The sequence below is a fragment of the Zootoca vivipara genome, chromosome 16, assembly GCF_963506605.1.
Source record: "Zootoca vivipara chromosome 16, rZooViv1.1, whole genome shotgun sequence".
Classification (NCBI taxonomy): Eukaryota; Metazoa; Chordata; class Lepidosauria; order Squamata; family Lacertidae; genus Zootoca; species Zootoca vivipara.
In genome coordinates, this window is record NC_083291.1 from 35,219,167 (window position 1) to 35,231,333 (window position 12,167).

Consider the following 12,167-nt stretch of genomic DNA (forward strand, 5'->3'; position numbering starts at 1 on the left):
CTCCATGAACTTGGCTAGTCCTCTTTAAAGCTATCCAGATTGGTGGCCATCATTAGCTGTTGGCGGAATGAGTTTAATAGTTTATGCACTGTGTGAAGTCCAGGGCTGGAGCAGAAACTTGATTCATTTCACATTTAAAGAGTCAATCTACCTAATTCACACTTTCTGAAATGATATGGAAACTTAAACACAGCCATCCTTGAAAATGCTCCCTTCTGCAAATGCTGCAAAGCAGTTTGCCAGCCAGGTAACACATATACTAAGATACAGAGTACTTAACAAATGCTTATGTTAGTGAAATAAAATACAAAAGCTTTTTCTATTTGGGGAAATCGCTCTGCAAAAATGGGTCTATTAGGCAGAATCTATATATATATATAAATGTAAAGTGTCCATGTTCGTGGCCGATGACTTTTCTCCAAAACTGCTTGACCGATTGCGTTGAAATTTGGACACAACGTTCCATTCAAATATCCAAGTGTTTGCATGAACTTAGATTACACAGATGTGACACCTGTCACAGGTAACAACATGATTTTGTGAAAAAATATAGCACCCTCCAGTGGACGTCAAAGGAACAGACACCATATCCGTTTGTGTAGCAATAGTGCCATCTGGTGGGTGTCAAAGACGCCTCGGGGAACCCAGGGGGGGGGACACAAACAACTTTCAACACTCCTGCCCCCTCCTCCTCCTCCTCCCTCGCCAGATCCATAGCCGCCGGGGGGGGGGGAGGAGAGGGAGGGCAGCAGGTAGCCCGGGAGGCAGGCCGGGCCCTGCAATATCCATGATGATGCCGAGAGAGCCAGGCCAGGCATTCCGGGCAGAGAGGGAGGCCGGCAGGGAGCCCAAGAGACAGGCTGGGCCTTGCCGCTCCTCACCTTCCACACTGACGCCACGAGAGGCAGGCCAGCCCCACTGCTGACGCAAGCCACAGCAATGCGTGGCTGGGTACAGCTAGTTGTATATAAAAAGGTATATAGTACTTTAGGGTGGCGATATTTCAAAAAGTGAAAATCTGGACACAAAGTTGTTGAGTTTTTTTAGTTTTGAGGGTTTTTTTTTTTTTGCAAAATCTCAACAACAAAAAGTTTTTGAGCTCTTTTAAAATTAAAATCCCCAAAATCTATACTACTGACATGGGCTGCCATACATCCGGATTTTCCTGGACATTTCAGCAATTTCTGCCTGGACGCTGCTATGCCCAGAAAATTCCAGGTGTATGGCAACCCTATAGTAGGATAGATTTGCACAAAAATGCTGGCAAATTTTCACGAAGTTACTATTTTAAAATGGCAATTGGGAAAATTAGTGAGAAACTGAAATGGCTGGATTGGTTCATTGCTAGTGAAAAAGTACTCTCTCTTGTCTTTTCTGAATCTTCCACATTCAGCTTCCTTGGATGTCCCCGTGATGCAGGAGGCCTCCCTTGGGCCTGGTGCAGTCAGGCTGGTGCTGAGGAACAGGTGCTCAGGGCCACCCCACCCAGTTAATCAACCTCTGTGCCTCTGTGGGGCCAGTGCTGATTTGGGTGACTCATCCGGCTGAGTTTTGCACATGACCTGTCCCTGCCTGAGCACCCTTCCGTATGGTCTAAGGTAAAGGTAAAGGTAAAGGACCCCTGACAGTTAAGTCCAGTCACTAACAACTCTGGGGCTGCGGCACTTATCTCGCTTTACTGGCAGAGGGAGCTGGCGTTTGTTCGCAGACAATTTTTCTGGGTCATGTGGCCAACATGACTAAGCCGCTTCTGGCAAACCAGAGCAGCGCACGGAAACGCTGTTTACCTTCCTGCCGGAGCGGTACCTATTTATCTAATTGCACTTTGACGTGCTTTCGAACTGCTAGGTGGGCAGGAGCTGGGACCGAGCAACGGGAGCTCACCCTGCTGCGGGGATTCGAACCGACCTTCTGATCGGCAAGCCCTAGGCTCAGTGGTTTAGACCACAGTGCCACCCGCACCCCTTCCTTATGGTCTAAAGGTAAAGGTAAAGGGACCCCTGACCATTAGGTCCAGTCGTGACCGACTCTGGGGTTGTGGCGCTCATCTCGCGTTATTGGCCGAGGGAGCCGGCGTACAGCTTCCAGGTCATGTGGCCAGCATGACTAAGCCGCTTCTGGCGAACCAGAGCAGCGCATGGAAATGGTGTTTACCTTCCTGGAGCGGTACCTATTTATCTACTTGCACTTTGACATGCTTTCAAACTGCTAGGTTGGCAGGAGCTGGGACCAAGCAACGGGAGCTCACCCCGTCACAGGGATTCGAACTGCCGACCTTCTGATCGGCAAGCCCTAGGCTCTGGGGTTTAACCCACAGCGCCACCTGCGTCCCTCCTTATTGTATAGTTTGTGGTTAAGCGCGGTAGACTCCTAATCTGGGGAACCGGGTTTGCGTCTCCGCTCCTCTACACGCAGCTGTTGGGTGACCTTGGGCTAGTCACACTTCTCTGAAGTCTCTCAGCCCCACCTACCTCACAGAGTGTTTGTTGTGGGGGAGGAAGGGAAAAGAGAATGTTAGCCGCTTTGAGACTCCTTCAGGTAGTGATAAAGCGGGATATCAAATCCAAACTCTTCTTCTCTTCTATTTCCCTACACTTCCTCCTAAATTTGCTGCATCTGGCTGTTTGTGTGCTATCCATGCAGCTACCTCCAGGGAAAGAAACTATGATTGCAAAACGGAACTACCTGGGTTGGCCAACCTGGACGGGAGTCATCCTTTACTATTATGCAAGAGGAAAACAAACACAAGGCATCCAGGGGAGCTGACTCAGCCCATCCACTGCTGGAAGATCCCCCAGCCCAACCCTCCAACACAGTGTTTCTGTTTAAAGATGTAAGACAGACTGTGAGGATAGTCAGGTGTCCTTAGAAAAGACAGTAGTTGAAGATGTTCCTCTATTTGAAGGGCTATCTGGAAATCCAGTTCAAATATAAAGTTGCCCATCAATATAGCAAGCTGAGTGGGCACCTATATTTATATTTAAATTATACCATTTATTTATAATTTTGCACCAATATATAAAAATCAGTACATGCACATTTGTGGCCCCCTTTACTTAGTACAGCTCCCATTGCTCAGTCCCAGCTCCTGCCCACCTAGCAGTTCCAAAGCACGTCAAAGTGCAAGTAGATAAATAGGTACCGCTCCGGCAGGGAGGTAAACGCAGTGTGCGCTGCTCTGGTTTGCCAGAAGCGGCTTAGTCATGCTGGCCACATGACCTGGAAGCTGTCTGTGGACAAATGCCAGCTCCCTCGGCCTATAGAGCGCCACAACTCGCAACTGGACCTAACGGTCAGGGGTACCTTTACCTTTACATATTGTGGCACTGTAGTCAGTCAGGCTTCGTCTTTTCGAGCAGAAACCGAGCCTCAAAGATTAATGGATCCAACTTCTTCAGATGTTCTGTTACTGTCCTTGGTTTTATTATTTTTACGCCTTCTGGAAGTTCCACTGTGGCACTGAATACTATAAATCCAAGTTAGCCAATTGCCCCAGAGTGCTATGAGTTCCTGGTGGTCTTCCTCTTTAAAGGCTAAAGGCTACATACAGTCCCTTATGGCACAAGAAATCCTGATCCCCTTTCAGACCCAAGTGGGGAGGCATCTGGGCTCCAAATCCCCTCCACCCAGTGGGCAGTAACAGTGGACCCTGCTCTGTGCAATTCAGACCCTGCTGAGATCAGACTTCCAGCACTTGAACAGCAAACTTGTTGTGACTGAATGGTTAAAATGAGCTGGTTTTTAATCTCCTTTATTTGAACAACTTATGTACTATTGAGCAGCAGTGTCTCTAAGTGGTCTACATTAGGCTTACCAAAGATACAATCAGTTTCTGGAAAGCCACAGGTTTTCCTCCTCTGCTCTCAGCTTCAAGGTGCCATAGGACTCTTTCTGGTAGTGACACCCAGAGAGGACAATTGCTTGAAGCCCCACTAACAGAGGCCGACACAAGGATATCCTTATCTATGCTCCCATGTGAAATCTGTGTTCTAAGGATTAGAGCTGACCTCAGTTTGCCACCGCTCTTTTCCTGCATAAATTGAGGCCAAATAATACACTGCTGTTTTCTATGCAAATATTTGGATTTTCATGTTTGGTTTCATTGACTGATTGGCATTTCATGTTGTCGGTTGGTACCATCACTTAGATTGGGTGATATGCAGATACACACACAGTGCAACAGCTGCCATGCGACATTTTACAAATGCTTTTTGTACTAGTGTCACCTGTGCATTTAACCAATCAGGCAACAAGCGGGTCTCTCTCTCACTCACTCTTTCACACACACACAAACACCCCGAGAAACATTTCAAATTTGGGTGATCAGCTTTCAGAGAACTTCCAAGACCCACAAAACAGCCGCTGCTCATTCTAGCACAATACTACTTTCTTTATCTGCCACCATCCTGCTAATAATTAAATGCTGTGTGCCAGTCATTGCTTGCTGAGTCATCTGTGACTCAGGACTATGTAATCTGGAAGTAATGTCCCAACCAGCACTGTTGGGTTTCACTCAAGGCTTGTATTAGGACTATAGAGTTCTCAGTGCTACAACTGCCCTGCAGGTTTGCCAGGGACCTCACCCCAAAAACTTGTTGAGAAATAGGCAGCTCGAGCTAGGCAACCATTTCAGTGGCTGGAGATTGATAGCAGTGGTGTTCAAATTGACCTTTGAATATACTTGTAAAAGTCCTATTCTTTAAGACTTTCTGCCACAGGCGCAACAATATTTTGGGACAGGTTGTGGAATACAATTTGAGAATGCTTTTCTTATACTTCTATCTTTCAAGGCATGAAGGAACGCTTCATGGTCACGCTGCGACACAAGCCACTATACCCAACCTGATTATGGAATCCTGTACCAAATGAAGACATGGACGTTAAGATGAGAAGAAGCTCATTTGAACCATCAATGCTCAAGAAGACAGTGGCATGGAACAGGGACAAACCTAGATTAAGGGCAAAAAGGTCCAGTCGTGTCCGACTCTGGGGTGGCGGCGCTCATCTCGCTCTATAGGCCGAGGGAGCCGGCGTTGGTCCGCAGACAGCTTCCAGGTCATGTGGCCAGCATGACAAAGCTGCTTCTGGCGAACCAGAGCAGCGCACGGCAACGCCGTTTACCTTCCCGCCGGAGCGGTCCCTATTTATCTGCTTGAACTTTGACGTGCTTTCGAACTGCTAGGTGGGCAGGAGCTGGGACCGAGCAACGGGAGCTCACCCCGTTGCAGGGATTCGAACCGCCGACCTTCTGATCAGCAAGCCCTAGACTGTGGTTTAACCCACAGCGCCACCTGGGTCCCTGATTAAGGGCAGGGATGGGCAAATCAGCCTGTTCCCATGTCACCTGTATGCATGTATGTTTACTCAAAAATCTGGTCTGTCCTGTCCCAGCCAGCATGCATCCAGCACAAAATATGCATTTGTACTTGTATCTCTAAATGTACAGTATTTTCTCTAAGCACACACATTTCTGAATATTTTAAGCATCTTTTGATACGCCTTTTAACCAGAGAATGGTGTTGGCGCATTTGGGAAATATGAAAGCTGGGAGGTTTAATGTGCATTTTAGTCCTGGAGGTACAAATAAGATCTAATTGGCACGTTGCTTTAAGCCATAGTTATAGACTGTGCTTTAAAGGAGGGCATGTGCTGCTGCCGAGATCGCAGGCGCTTCGATCCTCCCCTGTACCTTCTGGGAAAGAAATCATGGTCTTGCCTAGCATCGCGTCTCAACCCCGGCTCGTGGTTTATTTCCTCTAAACCAGGCATCCCCAAACTGTGGCCCTCCAGATGTTTTGGCCTACAACTCCCATGATCCCCAGCTAACAGGACCAGTGGTCGGGGAAGATGGGAATTGTAGTCCAAAACATCCGGAGGGCCGAAGTTTGGGGATGCCTGCTCTAAACAAACCATGGACGGAAAGCCAAAAGCAAACCTTGTTTGCTGAGGCTGGATGTAATGCTCAGTGAGAACATGGCTTCTTTCCTGACAGCAGCAGCAGTGGAAGGAAGGAAGGAGTGAAGCACCTACTTCAACAGTGTTGCCCCAACACCCTGGACACCCACGTATGTCAGTGTTTGCGGGGATTTTGGTCCAAAGTAGCCAAGATGAGTCAACTCATTTGAGGATCATTTGCAAGAAAACAGTGAGAAACAACACACACACACCATCTCCAAAAGAGAAGCCAAAAAAACAAATGTTGCAGTTTATGTTAAACCTTTTACAAAATAATACAATAAATGATTCAATAAATAGAAAAAAAATTACAAAATTACAGGATTTTTTTTAATACAGGGAAACAAAGAAATAAACCCAGAAACTTTAAAACTAACTGACTAGCTGGCTCCAAAGTGGAGCTGTGCAACACACCAACATCTCCACCAACACTAAGGGCCAAGAAGGGCTGAGCACAGGACGCAGCCCCCTTGGCCCCATGCGCACGAAAAGGAGCCCCTTCGGGACCCCCGGCCTCTTCATATATATTAAACTTTTTAAAACATTATCTTGTCATCACAATAATCTAATTAGTAGCATGAGCTTGTTGTGGTTTGTTCCTGAGTAGGTTTTTATCCAGCAGAAAAAAGAAGTGGGATTTTGGAGTGGGGATGTCTCTGGAAATACCATTTAGCACCCCACTAGGGCCACTTAGAGACCTCCCCCGGCCTTCTTCCATGGGAAACACCAGACCGGCTGCGCAAGACACCCAAGGCGCCAACCAACAAAGACAAGTGTGGCACAAGGGGTGTGCCCCAAGATCTTCCCGGAAAGCATCCAAAGGCTTTTGGGGCGGGGGGTGTTTATTGGATCGCTGTGGCACAGCCACCTGGAAGGGCAAAACATTTCTGGCATGCCTGGCACTTCACAGCATCATCCTGAAACAGGGAAGGAGGTTTGAGGTATGAACTGTCTACCCAACCAGCAGCTCCAGAAATTCTAGACTGGAGGAGCCAGAGAACGGGAATCCTTCAGTTGTAGGAGTCTGAGGGGCTTTAACTGGAAACAAAGGTAGTTCTAGAGGGACAGGGACAGAAGAGGACACTGCCCGCCCCCCATGGCTAAAGTGCCCCAACCCCCGCAAGTAGGGCCTGGCGCCAACCTGCAACCGACAAGCTAAAAGCCGAAGGGAAAGCTGAAATACTGACAAATTTGGTAGGGGTGAGGGGAAGACAGGAAATCATGCTTGGAAAGGAAAGAGCAGGGGAGAGAAGGATGCCCCCCCCCTCCCAATGCACAAATGGAATTAGAAGAATGGGCAAGGGACTGGAGAAACCCGTTTGCTTGGAGTGTGACAGGTGGCAGCAAAACACTGCATTCTGGGGAGCGAGACAGATTCCTTCCTGGTCTCTTCCAAAGGTGAAATTCCACAAAAGGGACACAGCAGGCTCCTGGCCTCAGTGGATGTGGGCAACTAACCTGCTTCATTAGATCGGGCCGGGTGAACCCCAGAACATGCCCCACCTGCCAAGAGCAACTTTTCCACTGGCTCATCCAGCAGGAAGTTGTTCCCCTCGTCGCTCGCCTTCTTGGAGAACGTTTATGCCGGCAAGACTTAGGCGGCTCCAGCAGCGAGGCCCCCCCCTTTTCCGGTACTAGGGCCTTTGCTCCAGATGCTTTCAACACGAAGGGAGAGAAACTTAAATGCTATCAGTGCAAGGAGGTATCAGAAGTTGACGGGTCGCCTACCCCAGCCCTGTAAGGACCACTCGAGCCCCTCTTTTGAGTCTCCAGACTTCAAACGCACAGGTTTGGGACTTCAGACCTAAAGGAATTTGGGGGGGGGGCAAGAAAGCCCGTGCGGGTCTCAGCAGGGAAGATGATCGGCATTCACGCATCCCACCTGAGCTTGCATAAACAAAGCCCGAACCGACTCCCGCCATCGCTAGGCTTGAAACATGACATCGGAACAGCAGCTGTGAAATTCCATGGGACTGGACCCCCAACCACTTGCAAGACGCTCCCAGGGCTTGGACCCTTCAACCAAAGTGTGTGTGGGGGGAGGGGTTTCTGTTGCATTCCTGCAAGTTAATACTGAAAAACCGGCAACTCCTGGAGCCAAAGCAGACGCTCAAACTCCTTCCTGCCCCATGGAGGCAGCCGAGGGAGCGGCTGGGGCTTCGGCCTTCAAACAGAGGCTATGCTCAGCCCAGGTGTTGCAGGACAAAAAAAAAAAAAACCTCCCCACCCCAAGCTGAAGTGGGACCCCCCAGCTGAAGTGCAGGCCCACCTGCTACAGCCCTGGAGCATCTCCGCTGAAGGGAGGAGAGACTTCACTGCTCTCCCACCTGCAAGTAAAGGGATTTCTGAACCCAGGCGGAAGTCCAGGCTCCGCTTCATCACACCCCACCCCCCCAAAGCACTAGTGCGCCATGGGAAACAGATCTTACCACCCCACCCTCCAAGCTAAAGTCCTTCTGATCAAGGGGAGAGAGGTGCCCCTCTGAACACCCTCCCCCCCCAGCCAAAGCGTGCGCACCCCAGAGCAGCCCCTAGCCAAAGCGCTCCCGTACAAGCAACATCAGTTTCTTTTTGCCCTTGTAGGTCTGTTTGAGGTTGTCAAGGAACTGGCTAAAGCGCATGTGCCCTTCGTGCGCCATCAGGAACGTCTCGCGGGCTTTCCCCAGGAACTCGATGAACTCGCCGTAGTGCCGAGGGCTGATGTGGGTGAGGCGCGAGTGAGTGGTGCTGATGTAGGCAGCCATGGCCGCCTCCAGGAGCTGGCAAAGAGGGGCTTTGTCCATGGCAAAGAGCTTCCCTCCGGCGCCGGCGCCCCCCGCCCCGCGGCGCCCCCCACCCAGTGAGGCAAGGCCCGGGGGCGGAAGGCTCCAGCGGTGCAAGATGTCAGAGAGCATGGGGGCACACTGCACACTCTTGATGACCAGCGGGACAATGGCAGCCAGCTCGTTCTTGCCCAGCGACTGGCTGAGGGAGCAGGCCCAGAGGACGTCGTTGAGGGCGGGGTGGGTGTCCTGGTTGAAGGCGATGCTGAGGTGCGAGAAGGCCAGGGTGGCCAGCTTGTAGGCGCGCAAGGGCAGCCCGCGGTGCTCCATGTACCGGGCCACGGTGAAGAGGTGGGAGTGGCCCATGCCGGCGGAGGCCGCCGAATCCAGGACGATCTGGTAGGCCGCCTCAAAGGCCGCGTGGTTCTTCTCGCAAAGGGTCAGAGCCGGCAGCGCACAGTTCTGCGGGTCCTTCATGGCGCACTGCAGCGCCAGCGTCCGTGCGCAGCTGCACAGATCCTCCCGCTGCGCCGTGCTCAGGCTCAGCCTCAGCAGCGTCGCGTGCGTGGTGCCCGTCACGGCCACGATGGTCGTCGCCTCAATAGGCGTGAAGAGCGTGTACCAGTTCTGCATGATGTTCATCAAGGCCTGGACACCTGAAAGGGAAAGGGGGGGAGGGGATTAAGCGCAAAGGTTACGAAGCCAAGGGCACCCCGCCCCCCCCCCCCCAAGGTGTGGACCCTGAGCACTGTGGGCAAAGCAGAAGCAGGGAAGGTGAAGCTCCCGAGAGGCCGCCTGGAAACGAGCAGGACCCATCAAGGAATCGGAATCAGAAGAATATTTAGTTGCATGGCAATATATAAAAAAAAATGTACTGAAGACAGAGGTAAAAACTTAACTACAGTCATACCTCAAGTTACAGCCGCTTCAGGTTGTGTCTTTTTGGGTTGCGCTCTGCGCCAAACCCAAGAAGTACCGGAATGGATTACTTCCGGGTTTCTGCGGCGTGCATGTGCAAAAGAGCCAAATTGTGCTTTGCACATGCGCAGAAGCACCAAATCGCGACCAGCGCGTGCACAGGCATGGGTTGCAAACATGCCTCCCGCGCGGATCACATTCACAACCCAAGCGTCCACTGTACAGAAAATACATTTTGGTGGTTTACATCAATAATCAAATAATAAATAATTTTTTAAAAAAAATTCTTCCAGTAGCATCTTAGAGACCAACTAAGTTTGTCATTGGTATGAGCTTTCGTGTGCATGCACACTTCTTCAGAGACACTGAAACAGAATAATGGATCTTATGCCTTAGTGCCCCCCGCTAAACACCTTGCAGTTTTTGCTGTCACCTGGTCACCTTGATCTGCTAAAAGAAAGGACACAGTGGCAATGGTTGAGCGACCCAGCATGGACAATAATAGAGGGGTAATAACCTCACTCCTCAAATCTTCATAAAAGAGTGCAAGCCAGAAGCACATGAGCCACTGACTCAATACTGCCATCTCCACAGGGACATAACCGTTTTTCCAGTGGAATTTTTTGAAACTGACCCTCAAGTACAGCCGAGGGCAGTATATGTAATCTTGCGAAAGACTAGGTGGAAAATAATAATCATACCACGGACAAAATACCAAGGACATTTTTTGCGGCAGAGTGACCGCCTAACCCAGCAGCCGCATCACAAGCACTCACCAATCTCAGTGGCGCAGCTGACCAGCCAGCGGACCATTTCCCTCCGTCGCCAGGTCATGGTGTTGAGCGTCATTCGCATCACCTACAGGGAGAGCAGCAGGTGACAGGCATTTGCAAGACTGCGCAGAAGGAGCCACGAAGCACCTGAGGAGCCCCACATGGGATGCCCTCCCTCCTCCCTTCCTAGGATGGCTATTCTTGCTGCTGCTGCTGCTCCTCCTACTACTAAGTGAAGCCTCCGACAAGCATTCAGCACTGCAATCCAGTGCGTGGAAAGAGGCATTTTTCACCCCTGCGTACCAGAGGGTGAAACCATTCATTCCCTCTCAAGTTCCCCACCTGCAAAAGGAGACCTTCAAAGGGCAGGAGGAACCCCAAGAATGCGCCTTGTGATACGTTTGGCTCCCAGGGGAGAAAAGAACAGCACAAAGACAACGCGGGAGACTTTCACTTAACTTTCTACTCCAAGCAAGTAGATTCCTGCACTGCAGGGGGCCAGACCCTCAGGGTCCCTTTCAACTCTACCAATCGAAGTTCAACATGCATTTACCATAAAAATCATACAGTTTTTCAAGAAGGCAGAAACCTCTTGCTCATCCAGGAAGGAACTTGATTTCAGCAAGGATAGCGGATGGAAAATGAGCAAATGGTACGAAGGTACTGTTTTAAAATTCCTTTTTTTAAAAAAAAAAAAAAGCTCAGTGTCCCTGGTTAGTGAGAACCCGCATCCTAAAGGAATCTATCATTTCAAACAGCTGCATCACAGCTTTTGATTGGAAACCGTCCTGCCCAAAAAAGCATGAGCAAAACTCCCTCGCTCGGAATCTTCCATCTGCCGAGTAAAAACTGAAGAGCCGAGGGGACTGGGCTATGGCGATGCCCCTGGACTGAGAGCAGGGGGCAGGATCCGCCCAAACGCGCCCTCACCTGCAGGCCAAGCTCCAGGGAGATGTTAAGCAAGGTGGTGTCTGGGGGCGTGTTAGCTGGCGTGGCAGTCTTGCAGGCATCTTGGGCCAGCTTGAAGAGCAAGGCTGGAGAATGGATATTTTGCTGGATGGAGCCCAGAACCATGCGCAGCCAGTTGGGGTCACCTACAATAAGCCAAGGAAAGGAAAGTGTTTATACTCCTCTCAGAGCCTCCGGCCCACTTCTCTGAGCATGGATGCTCTTCTCCCTCCCGGAGCAGGAGAAAAACCTGTGGCTCCCAGATCTCTGACCTCCATCCACAGCTGGGGCTATACCTTTAGCTGCTGTAAGCATGGCCGATGCCAGCTCACACTGCCGCGTCTCTAAGTGGCCGAGGGTGAACCAGCGGGGAAAGCGATTGGCCATCATGGAGTCCAGGGGGTTCTGGTGCAGGATGTCGCTGGCTGGCAACACCGTCTCCAACACGGGCAGCCTGCGGGGATCGAGAGGGAAACTGGGTGAGGTCGTCGCCGTGGCAGAAAAAGAGGAACAAGCCTTGCCTCTGCCAGAAGCAGAGGACCCCATGAAAGGAAGGGCAGGCTCAAGCAGATATTGGGGGGGGGAACAGAATTTGAAAAGAGGGTGGAGAGGGAGAAGCCAGAAATGGGAAGTGGCAAGGCTTCCCTTTGGGTAGCACTACTTTCCAGGTTTGCGGTTGATGGGATTTGGCAGCAGTTGGAAAAGAGCCTGGGGTGGCCTGGGGGATGAAGAGGTTGGAAGTGGAGAAACAGAGCAAAGGCCTGTTGGACTGGATTCTGGCCACAAAGAATGAGGAGGAGGAGGAGGAAGA

The 12,167-nt window shown here is 50.7% G+C and overlaps 1 protein-coding gene across 1 annotated transcript in view; it reads right to left on the bottom strand.

Annotated features, from left to right (window-relative positions):
- Positions 1-6,191: 6,191 nt before the first annotated feature.
- ZSWIM4 (zinc finger SWIM-type containing 4) overlaps positions 6,192-12,167 on the bottom strand; it is a 39,966-nt gene continuing 33,990 nt past the window's right edge. The window contains exons 11-14 of the mRNA XM_035141102.2: positions 11,653-11,810; positions 11,339-11,502; positions 10,412-10,493; positions 6,192-9,373 (exon numbers count right to left, since the gene is read on the bottom strand). Coding sequence (XP_034996993.1) covers positions 8,487-9,373; positions 10,412-10,493; positions 11,339-11,502; positions 11,653-11,810 — 1,291 coding nt within the window. The 3' untranslated portion in view covers positions 6,192-8,486. The remainder of the gene's footprint in view (positions 9,374-10,411; positions 10,494-11,338; positions 11,503-11,652; positions 11,811-12,167) is intronic.